This window comes from Phalacrocorax aristotelis, chromosome 12 (genome assembly GCF_949628215.1).
Source record: "Phalacrocorax aristotelis chromosome 12, bGulAri2.1, whole genome shotgun sequence".
Lineage (NCBI taxonomy): Eukaryota > Metazoa > Chordata > Aves > Suliformes > Phalacrocoracidae > Phalacrocorax > Phalacrocorax aristotelis.
In genome coordinates this window covers 7,121,927-7,142,077 of record NC_134287.1, presented here as the reverse complement: position 1 = coordinate 7,142,077, position 20,151 = coordinate 7,121,927, and the positions used below count along the sequence as shown (strand labels likewise).

Genomic DNA, 20,151 nt, shown 5'->3' with positions numbered 1-20,151 from the left:
CTCTTAACACTGATTAGCTTGGTCCCAGTGAACATATGCTGGGTACTGTAGTGAAGGAAGATTTATGGAAGGAGCTGAAGGACAGTGAGGTGGCTTTGTGGGTTTTTAGGAGGAGCATGTCCCAGGTATGAGGGTAGAGAACATGGGTGTGTGCTTGCTCTGAACATTAAAGATAGCTGGCATCCTGTGCCGAGCAAAGCACTTCAACTGTGAATGCAAGACCAAAGACGGGGTGAGGATGGGCTGCGACGTACTGAAAACTGAGGCAAGCGATGGGGCAGAGCATTAAATATGAAGGTGGTGTGTGCAACTGGCTGCCTCAGCAGCAGTGCTCAGGTGGGTATGAGCAAGGCCAGAGGACACCTATGCCGGTGAGCAGAAAGAAAATCATGTCAGCACTGTGGATGGAGAAGGGCTGAGGGGGTGACTGCTCTGTTCACTTGTTTTTCACCCGTTGCATCAGATCGCTGCTCTCAGCAGTGTATTGGTTCTGGCCTAGAGGACCTAGCACCAGGGGTAGCTTTATTTACAAAAACAAGTGGATTTAATCAGACAAGCCAATAATAATTAACCAATGAATTGGACATTGAACCTTTCTCTGGTACTGACAGCAAGGGGGTTCATGAATATTACTCATTGTACCACCTTTGACTTCTGAGCTATCTACTAACTCCGAACAATGAGACAGCAGAATCTTTTCAGTCACCCTACAGTCCCCTTTTACCTGCTGCTTCCCAAGAACATACATGCTAAATCAAATTCAGTTCTATCCTTAGAGTAGCACTATGCCTACCTGCCCCTACACCTCCACCTTTCTAAGCAGCAGGGTGATCATTTAGTGGCAGTCACCCCCCTCAGGAATCGTCCTCTGCCTGTCTCAGATGTTGGGGTTGCCTTAGAATGAAGATTCAAAGTCTCTTGGGTTTTGTGGTCAGCCAGCTGCCATAACATGCAGACAGCACAGAGATGTGGGAAAGGGAGAAGCAAAAGGAAGAGCTGGGAAAGTCTCCAGGTTCTGCAGGCCAGAAGTTGGTAAAAGGAACCCAGATCCTGGAGACTCAAAGACCACTGCAGCATGCGGTCAGCTCAGCTGCCAGATGCTGCAAGTTCCCAGTCCTGGAGCACTGCTGGTGTCCCTGGCCTCCTTGCTGGGTGGCACATGAGATAAAGGGTACTGTCGTCTTGTGCTCCTGAGGGACCAGCCTTTCCTGGACTTTTTGGCAGCATTCAGCAGGCTTGTTCTGGAAGGAGAGGTCTGTTTCACCAAAGTAGTGTCTTTAGTGTGTCCACATGAGCTTGTCTCTCTGTTGGTGGGCACTGATGAAGGCCATGGTTTCTGAGCAATGGCTGTGGTGTCCTGCAGTGACTCTGTGACAGTGGCTTCCCTCCCTGCATCTCCCCTTTAATCTCTTTCTCGGGTCTTCCTCTCCTCCCTTCCCCACAGCCTGTGTGGTTTCCAAAGCTCTTTTGGTCACTGCTTTGGTCTGTGGTGTTGTGCAATCGCACCAAGTTAAAAATTAACTGCGTGTCATCAGGGATTTTGTCCCAGCACTGCTTGTGGGTGTGCGGGGAATTTTGTCCCAAGCATCCATATAAGACTCTCACAGCCAGGCAGAGCGAGGGGAAGGAACTGCCCTCTCTTCTCCTCTGAGCCATGTCGACAGCCCTGGAGGAGTTCTGCGGCTCGGTCTTTTGGGTGAGTGGCTGCATCACCCCCGTTGCCTGTTCTTGGGGTAGGATGCTCATTGGAAGTGGAGAGCAGTAGATCCCAAGGCTCACAGTCTGTTCAGCCAGTGGGACCCAACTGCCAGTGGTCCAGGTATTTATCCAGGGCTGCCATGGCACTTGGTGCTGTGCACTGCCTGCGTGGTATCCACAAGACAACAATGCCAATGACGGTTCTCTGAGTGAGTCCTGTCATGTTTTAGCCCTGCAGCCCAGCTGGGAACTCAGGATGCCCTGCATGGACTTCTTGGGGAATGATTTGGGTCCAGCTGCTACAGCTGGCTTGGCTCCAGCAAAAGGGGTGGTTGTGGAGGAGGCCATGCCAGGTTCAGGCAGATAGATGGGTAGGGGGACATCACCTGGGAGCTTGGCTGAGTGCTGAAATGCTCAGCCAGAAAGGTCAGTGTTGAGGGGGGTGCAACGGGGTAGAGCAGGGTGGGCAGGAGCTATAGGAGTTCTGGCTCGTGTGCTGCGAGCCAGGTGGGGGTCAAGCCATCCTGAGTGACTTGGCTCTCTGTCCTTGCTGCCTCCAGAATGCCTCCTACCTTGCTCGTCCGGATGCTGACCTGCCCGTGTGCTTCCAGCAGACTGTGCTGGTCTGGGTCCCCCTTGGCTTCTTCTGGATTTTGGCTCCATGGCAGATGCTGCCCATGTGCAAATCCGGAGCCAAGAAATCATCTGTGACCAAACTTTACATCATCAAACAGGTAGAGTGGGCTGAGGGGACACAGAGGGCAGGCTGGAGCAGCCTGGGATGGAGGGGTGGTGAGTGGAAAGCCTCTGGGATGGAGTAAGGTGTGGGATGGAGAGATGAGAAGTGTAGGAGAGACACAGCGATGGGCTAGGGCACAATCTTGGAGAGAAACGTAAAGGGGGGCCCAGGATGAGGCATATCTGGGAAAGAGGGGACAATAGGGCTGGGATGCACTGGGAGGGAGGGCAGAGGTGTGTACTTGAGCCTCTCATCTTGCTGGCTGTTATCCTCCAAGCTTAAGATGATGGCAGTGCTCCTGTGGTAGTGCTGTAGCTTCACAGGGCCCTAGAAAGCTCTCCCAGGCTAGGTTTGGGTTGGAAACGGTGTAACGGTGTATGGGACACAGTGGTTTTATGCCCAACTGTGTTGTCTCCCGGTGGTTCCCAGTGCCCAAGGTGGGCTGGGTCTCCCCTCACAGCTGCTCCCCTCTCCCTGCAGGTACTGGCTACCTTGCTGATGCTGACGGCAGTGGGGGAGTTGGCCCTGGCATTTGCAGAGGACGCAGAGCAGGACTCACTGCCAGCTGTGCAGTACACAAACCCCAGCCTGTACATCGCCACCTGGGTAAGGGATCAGACAGTAAATGTGCTGTGTGTCACCGAAGAGACAGGGTGTGAGACCGTGGAGCCAAGCAGCAGAAAACTTCCTATAGCACAGAGATCAGCTGGAAGCCATGTGCACCAGGGAGGCGTAGCCTAGAGGATAGGTGGGTGGTGCACAAGGGTGGTAGGTTAAGCGCAGGTGTCTGGTTGTACAGTGGTTCCTCCTTTTATCCTTAAAATCAGGATAGATACTATGCCTGTGAGCATTGCTGAGTTTTCTGGCAGAAGCCTTAGTAGCAGCAGTATGGGTTTCACAGGACTGATTGCACAGCATGAACATCAGACCATGGCTTGCTGCTCTGATGTCTCACAGCTTCCCAAGGGTTGCAGCTCAGTTTTGTGTGGAGAGTCGAGTGCCACAGACAGAGGAGAAAGCTGAGGACAGAGGGGCTATTAGCTTGATGGAATATGTGCATGGAAGTTGCAGATATCTTGTATCAGACATGGAACATTCTCATAGTCTTAACAAAGCCGTAATGCTCAGGAGCAACACTTAAAAGCAAAAGTAACACTCCAATCTGCTATCTTTTGTATTTTGTCATGTCATTTATCTTCACGTGTATAGTTCACGTGAGATTATAAACCAAGGGGACTGCCCAGAGAGACTGTGCTGCTGGGTCTCTGATCTGGCTTTAATTCCAAGCCTGGGGGCAATACGCAGGAGGCAGGGTGTGATGCCTCACAGCTGGGCATATCTGAGCATCTGGGGTGAGAAGAACTAAAAAGAGAAATAATGCCCTGCTGTAATGTCAGGGTGTCTTCAGACCTTGCTTTTCCTATGAGGAGCCTGATCTTAGGTCTTTCTGAAATAAACCTTTGCCCTGTGCAGTAAACTCTGAAGCTTATGTAGGGTTGTCAGTGACCTCTGTCACTGGGAGATCAGTGTCTTCAAGGCAGAGAAACCCAGCAGATCATGTGCGCTGGCATCCTGGGACACATGCTCCAAAGGCATGTTTAGAGCCCAGACCTACTCCTGCAGCCCTACCTGAACCCCTGACTGTTTTTTTTTCCCCCAGCTCCTGGTACTGCTGATCCATGATGTGCGACGCTTCTGCTTGTGCAGGGACTCGGGGATACTTTTCTGCTTCTGGACACTGTCCCTGCTCTGTGGGATATTGCCATTCCAGTCGCTCCTCCGGAGAGCCCTGCAGGTTGGGTTTGGCAGGAAGCGCTGCGCTTCCCCATGGTCTTGTTTTGTCCCCAAACAAGGTCCCTTCAGACCTCATCTCTTGACAAGCTGAGGTCCCAGCTGCCCTAGGGACCTTGGAGAACCAGAAAAGACCTTAGAAGGAATGGCTTTTTTAATTCATCCTGTCTCTTTGGGGAGGCATAAGCTCTTCTTTACCAGTTTCTCCCCTTAAGAACTTAGGCGAGGAGGTCAAGGAGAGGCTGGGAGGGGTGGCAAAGGGAAGCTGAGCCAGAACCCAGAGTGAGTTTTGCACTGCCCTATTGGGCTCAGGCATGTTCACTGTCCTGGAGATGGATCTTGTCTGAGTGCCAGGTGGCCTTGAGACAAGCTCCAACCGTCACCCTGGGTTCTCCATTCCTGCAGGCACCAATCTCCGACATGCCACGATTTGTCCTTTTCTTCGTCTCCTACGGGCTCCAGCTGCTGCTTTTCTTTGTCTCGGGCTTCTCAGACGTTGCTCCAGAAACAAAGGAAATCAGGAAGAAGGTGTGAGGTCCATGTGGGAGTGAGCTCGGGGCTTGGGGTACCACATCCCAGCTGGCATTGCATGGGGTAGGATGGGCCTCATGCAGACTCGTCCTGGGCCCTGTGGGAGGGAAGACCTGAGGGCTTCAGCAAGGGGCATCATGAGAGCCGGAGTCTGCAGCCTGGGGCATCTGCACCTGTGTCCAAAGTGGGCTGCTTCTGGCTGAAAGATGGGGATCCTGGGACTAGCGCTGGCACGGTTTGAAACTTCTGGTGTTGCTTAATGGCTGGGGGTGCTGAGCCAACTCTAGCTGACACCACCCTTCAGCATCAACAATCTCTTGGTACCCACTTTTCTTTGTATCCTAGAACCCAGAGGTGACAGCCTCCTTCCTGAGCTCCATCACCTTTGAATGGTACACCAGGTGAGCAGGGCTCCATGAGAGGTTGGGCTGGTGAAATGCAGGGGTGCTTTAGGGCTGGGCCAGTGCTATTTTGGGGAGCCTGCAGCACAGGCTGCTTGGAGTTAGTCGTGAGAAACACCACATTCGGTGCAGTCTGTGCAGCCTGAGCTCAGGGCCCGGCTGGGTGTGAAGGCTCTGCATTTGCAGCAAGGACACTCTCCCTTGGGAATAGTATGGGAGAACTTGCTGAGGGGAGATTCCTGTGCCCCACAGCATTGTTTCCAAGGGCTATCGCAAGCCCTTGGAAGTAGAGGATATCTGGGAATTGAAAGATAAAGACAAGACACAGGCTATTTACGCTGTTTTTGAGAAGAACATGAAGACTGCAGTGAGGAAGGCCCAAGCAGAACTGGAGAAGTGGAAATACAAGAAAAGAAGACACCGTGAAGCTGACCCAGACTATGGGAACAACATGGGCAAGGCCCAGAGCCAAGACATTCTGGTGCTGGTAAATCCCGTCCTACTCTTGGTCTTGCATGGACAGAGAGATCCAGGTCCAGCCTTGGGGAGTAGGGTCACCTCACCTCCCTGCAGACCCTTTGCTGGGTTTTCCCCTCTTTGATTCTGCAGGGCCATGGGCAAGGATGGGGGAACCCATGACAGGGTCGTCTTTATCCTCAGCAGATCCCCGTGTTTTGAGAGACCAAGAAAATCTGCATCCTTCTGCCCTACAGAAGGGCAGGAACCACCCTTAAGTCTGCCGTACAAGCAGCTCCCTCTGTCTTTCCCTACCCCAGATACCTCCCAGCAATGAGGTCAGAGTGAACATCACTCTGTGATCACCCCTGGCCTCAGATTCTTCCTGGGGTGACTGATTTTTGACCTGAGAGGTTCAGGCTGCTCTGGGGTTTGCAACAATTGTCTCTGGCACACAAGAGGGGTTTTAGTACCGGGGGTGTAAAACATGAGCAGACATCAGCGAGAGGGAACATGGCAGGAGGGAAAGCTGAGGCTTCATTCAGGATACCTCATCTGGGGTCTATGGCGCTGCCCTTGGAAGTATTCTTTCAGGTGCAGGAAGCCTGCACAACCAGCTCCTTTACTTCTGTGTGGGCTTCCCTCTAGGAGGAGAAGCAGCCGAAGAGGAAGAGGAAGGGAGACAAAGGGGACTTGGGACCTCACAAGGATTTTGCCAGGGGTTGGCTAGTGAAAACCCTGTGCAAGACCTTCTGGCAGAACCTCCTGCTATCGGTGGCTTTCAAGCTGGTGCATGATGGACTTGTGTTTGTCAGCCCCCAGCTGCTGAAGTGAGTCCTTTCTCTCTGTCCCTGTCTATGCCATCCTGGCTTTGCCCCACCACCTCCCTACGTGCAATGCATCCAACCCCACCATCTCCATACATGTGCTTCTCCCAGCCCCACACCCTGGGGACTTTTTGTGGCCTCACTAAAGGCATGAGAATGTGTTGGGTTACAGTTTAATGAAGAGCTGATCTGAGCTGGCTGCCAGCTTTTATGGGTGGTATCTTGCTCCCTGCTCCCTACATCCTTTGTTATGCAATACTGCTCCCTCCCTGGAAACAGTCCTCACTCTTCTTTGGGGCCCTTCATGAGTCAGTCCAGCTCAGCCCAGCAGGACCTGCCCAATTTGTTTTGCAGAGCCACGCAGTCTTTGTGGATGATTTGGCATTAGTGACTCACTGCTATATGAGAAATGCAGTGGGCCTGGCAGAACAGGGACACTCAGCAGAACAGGGGTCCCAGCTTGCTGAGCATCGAGCCAGCTGTCTGGGGCAGGGTCACTGCTCTCATGGGGATGCTCTCTCTGCATTGGTTTGGAGCATCCTGCTTGGGTCTCAGTAGGGTGAGGGTCTCATGGGGTTATTTTCCCTCCAGGCTGCTGATCACTTTTGTGTCGGATGAGGAGTCCTTTGCCTGGCAAGGCTATCTGTACGCCATCCTACTCTTCCTGACAGCACTAATCCAGTCCCTCTGCCTGCAGCAGTACTTCAGCTTGTGCTTCCATCTTGGCATAAATGTGCGTGCTAGTCTCATTGCTGCCATCTACAAGAAGGTTGGTATGGCCCTGTCATCACCCCTGTTGACTTCCTCCAAGCTCGGCTGGGATACCAGCATCCGTTGCCTGCCACGCCAGCCTGGGGCTCGTGGAATGCATGCCTTTCACTTCCCAGGAAGATGCAGGGAGAGCTTGGCTTTTGGGACACTCAACCAGTGCTGGGGACACTGTGGGTGCTAGTTCTGCCTGGGACCTGGGTGCTGCAGCCGTGTGTTTGACAACTACTGGGGGCCACGGGAGGTTTCTTTTCAGAGCAGTGCAACACCTAGGGCAGCTGCCACTGGGATTCCTGCACGGGGATGTGTTTCTTTGGCCCCAGCATCTAGTGGCGCTCCGTGTGCAGGCAGTGATGACAGCACCTGTGGCTTGCAGAGAGGCACCAGGATCAGTTTCAGCCTGGCCTGCTAATTCCCTGCTCTGTGCCATGCTGCTGGCTGCCAGACTGCTGCCAGACCGACTTGCAGTGATTACGCTTTCTCTCTGCAGGCACTCACCATGTCCAGTGCCACCCGCAAGGAGTCCACGGTGGGAGAGACTGTGAATCTGATGTCAGCTGATGCCCAGAGGTTCATGGACATGGCCAACTTCGTTCACCAGCTGTGGTCATCCCCCCTGCAAATTATCCTGTCCATCGTCTTCCTCTGGGGAGAGCTGGGCCCCTCTGTCCTGGCTGGCATTGCAGTCATGGTGTTGCTCATCCCCATAAATGCGTTCCTGGTTGCCAAGGCCAAAACCATCCAGGTCAGTGGTGGGAGCAAGATCCTCCCTGGCCTCCTACTCCTGAGGCCTGCTGTTGCTCCCCTCGTTTGTTTTCCACGTTCCCCTACCCTTTCTTGTTATGCTGTGGATCTTTCCCAGCCTAGGAAGTTCATCTGACTTGGGCTGGGGATGTCTCTAACCTGAGGCAGGGGGTAATCAGCTGAGATGAGCAGGAGGCAGGTGAGACCTGTTCTACCATCACAGCTGAATTTGAACAGGGCTGGGTGCAGCCTTGAGAACTGAAAGCAAGATATAGAATCACATAATCAATAAAGTTAGAAAAGACCTCTAAGATCATCAGGTCCAATTGTCAACACAACACCACCATGCTTCATAAACCATGTCCCAAAGTGCCACATCTGCACATTTTATATTATCAGCTATAAAATAAAGCCCTAGCTTCTACCAGACAACAGGGTGCTGTTTTTTCTCCAGGTTGTCCAGAGCCCCATGAAGCCAAGGTCCAGCTTTGTGGGATGTCTTCTCTGGGCCCTGGAGTCCACCCTTCCCTTGTCTGTGGCAGCCCAGATGTTTTTCCAATGGTGAGTTGCTGTCTGGTTTAGGTGACCTCTGGCTCTTCTGTTTGTAGGTGAGGAACATGAAGACCAAGGATGAACGCATGAACATAATGAGTGAAATCCTCAATGGAATCAAGGTGAGCAGTGGAGTGGAGACCCCCAGGGCAGCTGCAGCACCCTTCTTCTTGGTGCACTGTACCTGGAGGCAGGACACCTGTATAACCCTACAGCACCAGTGTTATAGTCTACCTTGGGGCCCCTGTGTCTGGGGTAGGCAAACCTCAGCCTCTGCAATTCCTTTGGCTGCCTCACCTTTTGGAAGGTTGGCTGGGGAGGAGCTCCGAGTACCTGTACCAAAACTTGGGAACCAACAGAGGGTTTTCTGGGGGTTTTCTGGCTGGCTGTGGTGGTGAGCAGGGTGCCACGGTGTCAGAGAGGTTGGCAATGACCTGTAAGCCACGGATGAGGGAGTGGGAATGTGCTATAAGCCATAGGGCAGGACAGGAGAGGGGAGATGCAGTGGCCAAGCAGGCTTCTGAGCAAGCCAGGAGGAGCTGATGGAGGTGCTGGCCACCAGCAAGCTGAGTGTGGAGGTGGGCATTCCTGTGAGGCCAGCACCCTCTCACCCTGCTCATCCACAGATCCTGAAGCTTTTTGCCTGGGAGCCTTCATTTGAGAAGCGAGTCAATGAGATCCGGGCACGCGAGCTCAAGGACTTGGTGAACTTCAGTTACCTGCAGTCAATCTCTATCTTTGTGTTCACGTGTGCCCCCTTCCTGGTGAGCGCCAGCAGGTCTGGGGAGGGCTGCACCTTCCTCAGAGCTGGGATTGGGCTGTGTCCAATGGTATGGGAAGGATTGGGAACCTTGGCTGGAGTGCTGCTGCAGCAAGGAATGGGCTGGCTGGCAGGAGATGGGATGCAGAGTATGGTCCTGGCTGCTGGCAGGAGAGCTGTGGTGGAAAGGGGTCCCATCAGAGTGGTGAGATGGGGCCCAAAGGAGAAGGCAAGCAGGAGGGGAATAGGACCCCAGCAGGAAGGCACTGCTGAGGTCTTAGGGGAGCACAAAGGTCTGGGCTGCACACTACCATGCTGATGGTGGCTTTCCCTGCTGTCTGTCCTAGGTCTCCTTGGCAAGCTTTGCCGTCTATGTACTGGTGGATGAGAACAACATCCTGGATGCACAGAAGGCCTTTACTGCTATCTCCCTTTTCAATGTGCTGCGCTTCCCCATGGCCATGCTGCCCTTGGTCCTCTCTTCCCTGGTGCAGGTCAGCTTTCACATAGGCCAGGGGATGCAGGGGCATCTTATGATACCTCTGCCCAAACGAGCATAGGGGGCTCAGGTGTGTGATGGACATGGGCCTTGGACACCCAGGAGTCAGTGCACAGAACTCTGCTGGCAATGGGACGGGACAGGACTCACATACCTGACACAGGCTTGGGGCACAGAGGCTGGTGCTGGTGCTTGGGCAGGGGACTGTGTGTATGGGGGTGGTCCACTTACGGGGCTCCTGCCAGCCCACCCAGCTGTGCCCCATGCCCGCACGTCATCCTCTTTCTGCCATGGCAGACCAATGTGTCAAATGAGAGGCTGGAGCGCTACTTGGGCGGAGAAGACCTGGACACCTCAGCTATCCACCACAACCCCATTGCAGGTAGGTGAACCTCCAGGTTAGTCCCTGTGGGTCTTAGGCTGGCCCAGCCCTGGCCTTTCCCAGCCCTGAGGGATGGCTCTTTGCTGGCAGGCAGTGCTGTGCGTTTCTCGGAGGCCACCTTTGCCTGGGAGCAGGATGGCAACGCTGCGATAAGAGAGTGAGTGCTCTGTGCCATGTTGGGGGCAGATGGGTGGGGAAAGGGAGTCTTTCTGTGTCGTTAGTTGGGGCTAGCAGTCACCTTGCACAGTGCTGCTGGAGGCAAGTGCCCCAGAAACACTGCTTTGCTGGTCCCATGCAGGACCTGGCAAGCGACCTGGCAGTGCTGCTCCCTCAGCACTAATGTCTTTGCAGTGTCACCCTGGACATCCCACCTGGGAGCCTCGTGGCCGTGGTGGGGGCTGTGGGCTCAGGCAAATCTTCGCTGGTGTCTGCCATGCTTGGGGAGATGGAGAATATCAAGGGACACATCAACATCCAGGTGAGAGGACCTGGCTGGCGCGGGGAGCTGTGGGGCTGCCTGAGAGCTCAGCGGGGAGGCAGTAGGGCAGGACTGCTGCTGGGGTGGTGGCTCAGAGCAAGGACAAGCTGCAGGAGATGGCAGTGTTCTTGCGCCTCTCTTTCCAGGGCTCGCTTGCCTACGTCCCCCAGCAAGCCTGGATCCAGAATGCCACACTGAAAGACAACATCCTTTTTGGGTCAGAACTGGACGAAGCCAGGTATCAGCAGGTCATCAAGGCCTGCGCCCTCCTCCCAGACTTGGAGCTACTGCCTGCGGGTGACCAGACAGAGATTGGAGAGAAGGTATCAGCCCTGGGCGCTGTGGGGTTCCCGCAGCACCTGCAGCAGAAGACAGAGCTGTTGCCCTGTGCCAGCCCAGTGCTCAGAGAGGTTCCTTCCCTTCCAGGGCATTAACCTGAGTGGGGGCCAGAAACAACGAGTCAGCCTGGCCCGGGCAGTGTACAGCAACGCAGACATCTATGTCCTGGATGACCCCCTGTCTGCCGTGGATGCTCACGTTGGCAAGTACCTCTTCGAGCATGTGCTGGGGCCAAAAGGGCTGCTGCAAAAGAAGGTGAGCGCCTGTGCCCTCCTCCCCACCACCCGGCCAGACAGGAGTGGCACTGGCATGGTGTTGACCATCCAGGGAAGGCTGAGGTTGCTTGCTTGAGATGGGCGGGGGGGCTGTTCTGTGGCTTTCACGTGGGGCTGCAGCAGGCAGGAGAGGCCTCACAAGCCCCCAGAGGGGTGCTCTGTGTCCTCATAGCAAGGCACTGGCAATCAGAGAGGTCCCCAAGTAGGAGATGGAGAGCCTGCAGGCCCATGGCTGGGGGGTGAGGGGTGCTCTGATGCTCACTATGCTGCAACCACTTTGTTGCAGACACGGCTCTTGGTGACGCACAGTATGAGTTTCCTGCCCCAGGTTGATAACATCGTGGTGCTGGTGGCAGGAGCAGTGTCTGAGCACGGCTCCTACAGCACCCTGCTTGCAAACAGGGGGGCCTTTGCCCAGTTTCTGAACTTGTATGGCAGACAGGAGGAAGATCCTTCAGAGAAAAATTCCACAGGTACTGGGAACACAATGGGGCTGTGGCAGTTGGAGGGGCTGTGCGTGTGTCTTGGGGATGTGAAAACCCCATGACCTGATCTGTCAGTCTGACCTGGCTCTATCCAGTCCAGGCCCCAGCAGTGGCCACTGTGAATCCATCCCAGCTTCTGGCAATCAGCAGCACAAGGACTTTCTGCCTGTTTTGCATCCAGGCATTGTGCTGAACAGCCAGTGTCTAAAATTTTACTCCCTGTTTAGTTTGCTTATGCTTATGGCTCCCATAATCTCATGTGGCAATGGGCTCCATACCTTAGTGTTGCCAGGGTGAGAAAGATCCTTTGGTTTATTCTAAACATGCTGTTGGATAATATTTCATCTTTATTGTGTCCCTCAGTGCTATGTGGAGGAGTGTTATCAGGCCAGGTGGATGCTCACCCTGCCTGGGCTCAGCCCAGTCGTCCAGCTGGAGCCTGGCTATTCCCAGCCCATCCCCACAGGATCCATCTCCACCTACTCAGAGAGGTGCTCCTGAACTGGAATGATGTGGCTTACCAGATCTTGCACCTCCTAAACTAGCACAAATCTCTGCATGATGTCCCACCTGTGGTACTGGGACAAGTCAGCAGCAGGGACTGCCTCCGTGCAGGCCTTTAGCCTTATGTCCCCTGTCAGTTCTCCCTCCAGCACAATGGATTTCTTCCTCCTCCTGCTGTACTGTGGTACTGTGCTTGCAGCAGGGTTGGAAACGGCTGTGATGTGCCGAGGTAGGATACAGCCTGGGCCTGGGGCGTGGGTTGGAGCTGAGTGCAGCAGAGGTGTGGTGCATAAGATCTGCTCTCTCCTTAGTGCCTGACTCTACCTTCCCTCACCCCTGTGCTTGTAGCTGTTGCTTTAGCTGAGGAGGAAGAGCAGGGGAATGAAGACATTGAGCCTTGTGTGGAGGAGGGCCCTGATGATGTGGTGACCATGACCCTGAAGCGAGAGGCCAGCATCCGTCAGAGAGGGTTCAGTCGCAGGTGGGAACTCGACCTGAGCTCTCAGTTCTCTCCCCTGACCCCTACATTTTTTTCCTAGGAGATGGGATCTAGGGGCTTCCCTGGGGGGATTCCTGTGGAGAAGGGGCTGGGAGCCTCCCTGCCTGCTCCTGCCACCAGCTGGGTTGGGTCAGGAGCATCTGATCTTGCCTTTACTTACATTAGCGTGTCACAGCCTTACTCTGTGGTCTTCTCTGAAACTCCTGCTGCTGCTGGTTCTGCTTTTGGGGATGAGGGCTATGATTTCATGGCTGCAAATGCCTAAGGCTTCCACAGGCTCATTTAAAGCTGCTCCAGTTAGGACATTATTTCCCAGAGGGCTCCAGCACTGGAGTCCCAATGCAGTGTGGGGATGGGCCTCCAGGAAAGTAGGGCCCATCCAGCACCTCATGACTAACAGTGCCTATCACCTCCCTGCAGCCTTAGTAAAAGCAGCACCAACTCCTGGAAGAAGGCCCAGGAGGAGCCCTCCAAGAAGCTGAAGGGCCAGCAGCTGATTGAGAAAGAAGCTGTGGAAACCGGCAAGGTGAGCAGGATGGACAGAGGAAGCACTGTGTTGCCCTGGCCCAGTGCTGTAAGACTCTGGCTGTGTCTCAGAGAAGCCGGTGCTGGCTGGCTGCAGCCCCATTGCAGCCAAGAGACACTGAAGGAGACAGAGCTGCCTGGGGCTGGTGGGCAGGGCACTGGAGGGGAGCAGCAAGGTGGGAGTCCCAAGGTTGTGCTGGGTGTTGTTGGCCGCCATTTGCTGGGCAGCGGTGATGGGCTAAATTGGTCCACAGGTGAAGTTCTCCGTGTACCTGCAGTACCTGCGTGCTGTTGGCTTGTGGTATTCTTTCTGGGTTGCCATGGGCTACATTGGACAGTATGTCGCTTTTGTGGGGACCAACCTGTGGCTCAGCGCCTGGACTGACGATGCGCAGCACTACCTGAATCAGACCTATCCCGTGGAGCAGCGAGACCTGCGGATCGGTGTCTTTGGGGCACTGGGGGTTTCACAAGGTGAGTGTGGGAGCACAGGGGATCCCGCTTACCTCAGCTCTGTGGCCCAGAAGGGATATAGTTTGCAAGGCCTGCAGGCAGCAGTGCAGCAAGGAGCAGGGAACCCAGCACTTTGTTCATTTGCCTGCTGCTGCCTTCATTCCGGCTCCTGGCTGAACTGGGGACAGATATCAGTCTGAAGCCAGTATGAATTGCCCCAGGAATTCTGTGTTGCTCCCTTTTGTTGAAGAACACTGTCCTTAATCAGTTTGGAGATAGTCTTAGGGCCCAAGGCTTTCCAAAAGGGTTAGTGTTCTTCCCCTGTGGTGGGACGTAGTTACTGGGGCCTCCCAAGGAGGTAGGATGCAGGACTATCACAGTGGCTCACTATAGAGCTGCTGGCTTGGAGCCACTTGATGTGTCCCTTGAGCCACAGGTGCCTGGGGCCAGTCACACATGATCTGGTGATGACCACTCTCTACCCTTCTTGCAGCTCTCTTCCTGCTCTTTGCAACCATCCTATCTGCTCATGGTTCGATGCGAGCCTCGCAGGTTATGCATCAGCAACTGCTCAGCAACATCCTGCGAGTGCCCATGAGCTTTTTTGATATGACTCCAACTGGCCGCATTGTGAATAGGTTTGCCAAGGTAAGAGAACAGCCCCAACATGGAGGTGTTCCAGCAGGTCTGGAGAGCACTGGGTGGTGGCATAACCCTGTTGCTGTTCAGCACTGCATAGAAGAGCCCAGATCAGTGCCTGGAAGGGACCAGAAGGGCATGGTGGGTGCGAGGCTGGCTGTGAGGCAAACGACATCTGGGGCTATACTAGGAGGAGAGTGGCCAGCAGATCACAGGAAGTTAATATCTGCTCTGCTTAGTGCTAGGGAGGCCACAACTGGATACTGTGTCCTGTTTTGGGGCCACCCGGTCAAGACGGATATAAAGAAACTGAAGAGGGTCCCAAGTAGATTACCAAGAGAGGCAGGATCCTACAGCTCATGTCCCATAATAAGTTGCCCTTCTGGTTATGGGTTACGGACTTTCAGCCAAATTACACAGTCTTTGCTATGTAAATGAAGCTCATAAAGAGAAAATGAGAAAGGAGGGAGAATACAGAGAGATAGTTTCAAGTGTGCTGCTACACTACTTCTTCCTTTGGTGCCATCTCTTGATCTTTGGGAATAAAAATCTCTCTTGAGATCAAGCCTATGGGCCTGTTGGGTTTACTCTGAGATGAGGGAGTATGTGGTGCCCAGCTAGGAGAGGGATGATGGCCAGCTGGAGACCTGGGTGCACCCAAATGGACCTGGAGTCAGCCCTGTCCCTCTTTCTGCCTCAGTTCCTGCTACTGCATCCTGGGTCTAGATGAAGATGCAGTTCCCAAAGCTGGTCTGTGCAACAGGGAAATACTATAGAAAGCTTCTTGATTAAATCAGCTGTTCCCAAGCTAAGAGCTGTGGTCCTGAATGGGGTTGTGACCCTAATATCAATTCAGTGTCATCCAATATTTTTGCAAATGTCTGGTACTATATTAACACACGAGTGTGTAGGAACCCTGTATGTGTGGGGCCTTTGGGTTTCTCCCTCTCTCTGGTGTCACTGACTGCTTCTCCACACTTCTTTGTATGTTCCAGGACATCTTCACGATAGATGAGACTATCCCCATGTCCTTCCGCAGCTGGCTGTCCTGTTTCATGGCCATCATTAGCACATTGCTCATGATCTCCCTGGCCACTCCATTCTTTGCTGTCATTATCATTCCCTTGAGCATCTTCTACTATTTTGTGCTGGTGAGTAATTGGGGCTTGAGAGAAGCTTCTGCCCTGCTTGTTGCTGCCAGGCTTTGTGTTGGTAACCAACTTATGTCCCTCATTTCAGTGCTTCTATGTCTCTACATCACGACAGCTACGGCGTCTGGACTCTGTAACTAGGTCTCCTATCTACTCCCACTTTGGTGAGACAGTGTCAGGCCTTTCTGTAATCCGGGCCTATGGACACCAAGAACGGTTCCTGCAGCAAAATGAGAGCACCATGGACATCAATCAGAAATGCGTTTACTCCTGGATAATTTCAAACAGGTGAGTTTTACTCCTTATGCCACAGCACAGCTGCGGCACCTCTGCCCAGGGGCTTCTGGGTCCTGCGGGAGGTCCCTGAGATGCTGCAGCCCTCTCTTTTGATCTCAGGGTCTGTGTAGGAACTGGGGGAGCTTGGGATGGGACCACCATCTGTGGGAAAGAGATGTTTTAGGATGATTTTGAAAGCCAAGGTGTGGCCCCCTAGAAGTGTCCAGAGCCTGGGCAGGGTGAGCTGCGCTGTCAAGGGCTGAGGTGGTTGGTGGGTTCTGGGAAGAGGCTGATGCTCCAGGCCAGGTGGGAGCACGATGAGGGCAGTATCTGATGTTGTTGTGTTAATGGGTAGATATTTTGGGTGTGTGAGGGTTGTACAGTTGGGGCTTCTCTGATACATGGCATTACCAGCACAGGACGTTATGTGTGAGACACAGGGGCGGACAGATAAAATTAACCTGCTTGCAGAATTGGCTACAAATCACATGCTGTGTAGGTACCATGTGTACAGCACTGGGCTCAGAGCTGGGTGTGCAGGGATGCTGGTGAGGTGCTGGTCTCGCTGGTGGGCCCTGTATTGGGTGCAGGCAGATGCCTCTCCCACCACCCCTCAGCTGTGCTCTCCCAGAGCAGGTGGCTGGCGATTCGTCTGGAGTTTGTTGGGAGCCTGGTGGTCTTCTTCTCTGCACTTCTAGCTGTGATTTCAAAGGGCACTTTGGAGGGCGGCATCGTGGGTCTTTCTGTCTCCTCGGCCCTCAACGTGAGTCAATGAAATCTTATTCTTATTTCAAGGCAGGGTTGTTTCTAGGAGCAACACCCTGATAGCTCTGGGCTGGCTGCAGAATGCTGCCTTGCCTCCAGCTCTGATCCATGGAGAGGGGATTAGCTGGGGTGTCCCATCACCCAGAGAGCTGGTATGGAGCCAGGGGAGTGCACATCCCAGCGTGAGGGGGGCAGTTGCTGCCGTGGGGAGGAGAACATTCCTGCTGTTGAAGGGTTGGAGAGTGGAGAGTTAGGGGCTGGGCCAAGGAGGCTCGTGCCCAGGCTGAGTACCTGAGCTGAGGCAGGTGCTGGTTGTTCCTGGGTCCCACTGAACTCTGCATCCCATCCTCTGGCTCTGTCATGCAGGTGACCCAGACACTGAACTGGCTGGTACGGACGTCTTCGGAGCTGGAGACAAATATTGTGGCTGTGGAGCGGGTACATGAGTACACGAAGGTGAAGAATGAGGTGAGGAGAACAGGATCCAGGCAAATGCCTGCTGCGCAGCTTGGTGCTAGCCAGCATCGCAGGGTGCAACCCCCCTAATGCTCCTGTGCCCCCAGGCTCCGTGGGTGACAGAAAAGCGTCCACCCCGCGGGTGGCCCAGCAAAGGTGAGATCCAGTTTGTTGACCTCCAAGTTCGTTACCGACCTGAACTGGAGCTGGTTCTTCAGGGGATCACCTGCAATATCGGGAGCACTGAGAAGGTGAGGACCTCTGCATCTGCCCTCACTACACCCTTTCCATAGTGACATGGTGTTAAAGTTGTTTTTGTCCTCTTAGGTTTGGTCTGTGGGCTGGGGAGGGATGGTGACAGGACGCAGCTCCTGGGGACTTGAGCTGCAGGGCAGGGACCAAAGGAGACAGTCTTGGGGGATGGTGATTGCAGATGCAGGGCAGGAAGGCCCACCAGACCAAGGCAGAGAGCATCTGCCTTGTTTTCTCCAACTCCGTCAGCTGGTCTAAATAGCTGCTTCCACAGGTTGGGGTTGTGGGCCGGACCGGGGCTGGAAAATCCTCCCTTTCCAACTGCCTCTTCCGGGTGCTGGAGGCCGCTGGAGGGACGATCATCATCGATGAGGTGGATATAGCGACGATTGGCCTCCACGACCTGCGCCAGAAGCTCACCATCATCCCCCAGGTGAGCTTACCCACCTTCCCGTGTCCCACTGCTGCACATCCTCCCCAGGCTGTGTTCCCTGGGCGATGCACTGCCCTTAGCGCATCCCTGGGCCTGTGAGCACGCCATGGCCACCTCCCCTGCCTGGCAGCAGGGCGGGCAGGCTGTGGCCAGACTCAGGGGCCTGGAGCAGCTACAGCAGCTACATTCAGCCCTGCTGAATGGCCATGGCTTGGCTGAACACGGTGCTGTCCCTGGCAGGACCCCGTGCTCTTTACTGGCACCCTGCGGATGAACCTGGACCCCTTTGACCAGTACACAGATGAGGAGGTCTGGAAGGCCCTCGAGCTGGCCCACCTGAAGACATATGTGCAAGAGCTTCCCGAGGGTCTGCTGCATCTTGTGAGCGAGGGAGGGGAGAACCTGAGGTGAGTGGAACATGCCCAGCTCCCCTCCCTTCCCCCTAGTCCCAGGGGAACAGCAGCCTCCAGCAGAGTGGCTGTCAAGGGATGAGGGCACATAAGCTTCTGGGAGTGAAGGTGGGAGAAAACAGTCCAGGAGTCAGGGCTGTCAGGGAGCCAGCATGAGCCAAGCCTTCCGTGGTGGCCCAGACAGCAAGACGCTGAGGGACGTAGTGCTCAAGGTGGCAGATGATCAGCTGGGGCAAGGCCAGAGAGGGCTGGGCAGGCATGGTGTTGGGGTCAGGGCAGTGTTTGGCAGTAGGCTTGCAGAAGCCATGCTGGTATCTGCCTAGTAACCCATGTTCCCTGCCTCATCCAGCGTTGGGCAGCGGCAGCTCGTGTGCCTGGCCCGGGCCCTTCTCCGCAAAGCCAAGATCCTCATCCTTGACGAAGCAACAGCAGCCGTAGATCTGGAAACCGATCATTTAATCCAGACAACAATCCGGCGTGAGTTTGCTGCCTGCACTGTCCTTACCATCGCCCACCGCCTCCACACTATCATGGACAGCAACAGGTACCGTGGGGCAAGGGGAATGGGGCTCTGGGCTCTGAGGATGGGGCAAGAGGTGGCCAGCAGCAGAAGCAAGGATGCAGCCAGAGGGGCAGGGGTGGGTGCAGTGCCCAGGACAGCAATGTACAGAGCTTCTAGGAGAGCAGAATAGAGGGACAGGAAGGATGGCCATGCAGTAGTTGTACTTTTGTGGGGAGAAACACTTTTGGGGATCTTTCTTTACAGCAACGGACCACAGGAGTTGTTGACACCTCAAGTGTGTCACCCCACCAGCACAGGGAGACCTGTGCCCTCACCTCTGTGGTGAGAGGTGAACCAGATAACATGGCTGTAGGAGTGAGGGTTGGTGGGGATGTAGTGCTGGCACCAGCAGCGCTATCGGCTCAGATCCCAGGAGCTCAGGCCTTCTCATTCCCTACTGCCAGGGTGATGGTGCTACAGGCTGGGAGGATTATGGAATACGACAGCCCTGAGGAGCTGCTCAAGAAGCAAGGCATCTTCTCTGCGATGGCAAAGGATGCTGGCATCGTGAATATAGAAACTACCATGCTGTAGGTGGAGCAGAGCAGCGTGCGGGTGTTGTGTGGGCAGCTTGCTCCCTCTGGCACTCACCAAGCAGGCACCGGTGTCTCCCTGTAGCTGGGCTGCCCAGGAAATACTCTGCAGGTGCAAAGCCAAGAGGGTGGCTTCTCTGGCTGTCAGGGAGAGGGGATCTGGACTTGAGCGAGCTGTTAACCTTGCTACCATGCCCTGCCCGCTGTGCACATGAGGGTTGGGAGCTACATAATTTATTCCAGTATAGAGAGAAAAATTTACCTGTTAGGCAGGAATGCCATGGGCCCCTGGGGGTCTTAGTTTTTGTACTTTACCGTGCCAGGGAAACCTAGCTGAGAGATGCTGTAGCGCTATGGAATGAAATTTAGTTTAATCTAAGACTGAATGTTATAACTTATTTACATTTTGTAACTGTTTCTAGTCTTCCAACTAAATGTTTGAATTTAAGGCATGCTAAGTAAGCTCGGTTTACCTTTAAACCTGGCTAGTGTTTGGGGGAAGCTGGAACACAGGTTATGCAGACACATGTGGCTGGGGAGTCCAAATCGAGTGGCACAGCTATACCCAGGCATGAACACTACTTTGGCACTGGAGGTGAAGCCAGGGCCTGCCTGCCTTCCCTATGGCTACAGCTCCCTTTGATTGTAGTGCAGATAAATGAGGCAGTCTTTGGGGGCTATCGTAACTAGTAGTGGGGTGGATTTTGGGCTGTGGCTCCAGACTACAACCCTGACTGTGGTGGAGACAAGCTGGAGAGGTGCAGGCATGCCTGTGTTCTATGCCGGCATGCACACATGTAACACAAAATACGGTGGTTACTGGTCACAAACTCGTGACCCTTCTTTGTTCTTGGGCATGAAAGCCAAGAGCTGTAGCACCGACATCGGTTGCTGGCATGCCCACATGCACGCTGCTGCCACCCACCCACTTACAGCAGGGCAAACACCTTCACCCTAGCTGGTGGCAG

The 20,151-nt window shown here is 54.4% G+C and overlaps 1 protein-coding gene across 2 annotated transcripts; it reads left to right on the top strand.

Annotated features, from left to right (window-relative positions):
• Nucleotides 1-1,549: 1,549 nt before the first annotated feature.
• Nucleotides 1,550-19,641, top strand: ABCC2 (ATP binding cassette subfamily C member 2). Of its 2 annotated transcripts, XM_075108055.1 has the most exons (32): nt 1,550-1,696; nt 2,259-2,432; nt 2,918-3,043; nt 4,098-4,232; nt 4,634-4,756; nt 5,105-5,160; nt 5,413-5,647; nt 6,265-6,446; nt 7,035-7,212; nt 7,702-7,956; nt 8,564-8,629; nt 9,134-9,271; nt 9,615-9,761; nt 10,064-10,148; nt 10,239-10,305; nt 10,500-10,626; nt 10,773-10,949; nt 11,053-11,220; nt 11,527-11,713; nt 12,578-12,710; nt 13,149-13,254; nt 13,508-13,727; nt 14,200-14,354; nt 15,341-15,496; nt 15,585-15,784; nt 16,409-16,535; nt 16,904-17,005; nt 17,101-17,244; nt 17,520-17,678; nt 17,919-18,085; nt 18,438-18,632; nt 19,055-19,641. In XM_075108055.1, exons 1-32 carry the CDS (start codon nt 1,655-1,657, stop codon nt 19,182-19,184), a joined length of 4,662 nt encoding a protein of 1,553 aa, XP_074964156.1. In that variant the 5' UTR covers nt 1,550-1,654; the 3' UTR covers nt 19,185-19,641. The 2 variants fall into 2 exon arrangements, with proteins under 2 accessions (XP_074964156.1, XP_074964157.1); XM_075108056.1 differs by lacking the exon at nt 4,098-4,232.
• Nucleotides 19,642-20,151: the final 510 nt, after the last annotated feature.

Excerpts from the sequence above, each read along its gene's own strand:
- ABCC2 (XM_075108055.1), top strand. The coding sequence starts at position 1,655 with ATGTCGACAGCCCTGGAGGAGTTCTGCGGCTCGGTCTTTTGG. Across the intron at positions 9,762-10,063 it reads TCCTCTCTTCCCTGGTGCAG|ACCAATGTGTCAAATGAGAG; the intron begins GTCAGCTTTCAC and ends CTGCCATGGCAG. Across the intron at positions 18,086-18,437 it reads GAGGGAGGGGAGAACCTGAG|CGTTGGGCAGCGGCAGCTCG; the intron begins GTGAGTGGAACA and ends TGCCTCATCCAG.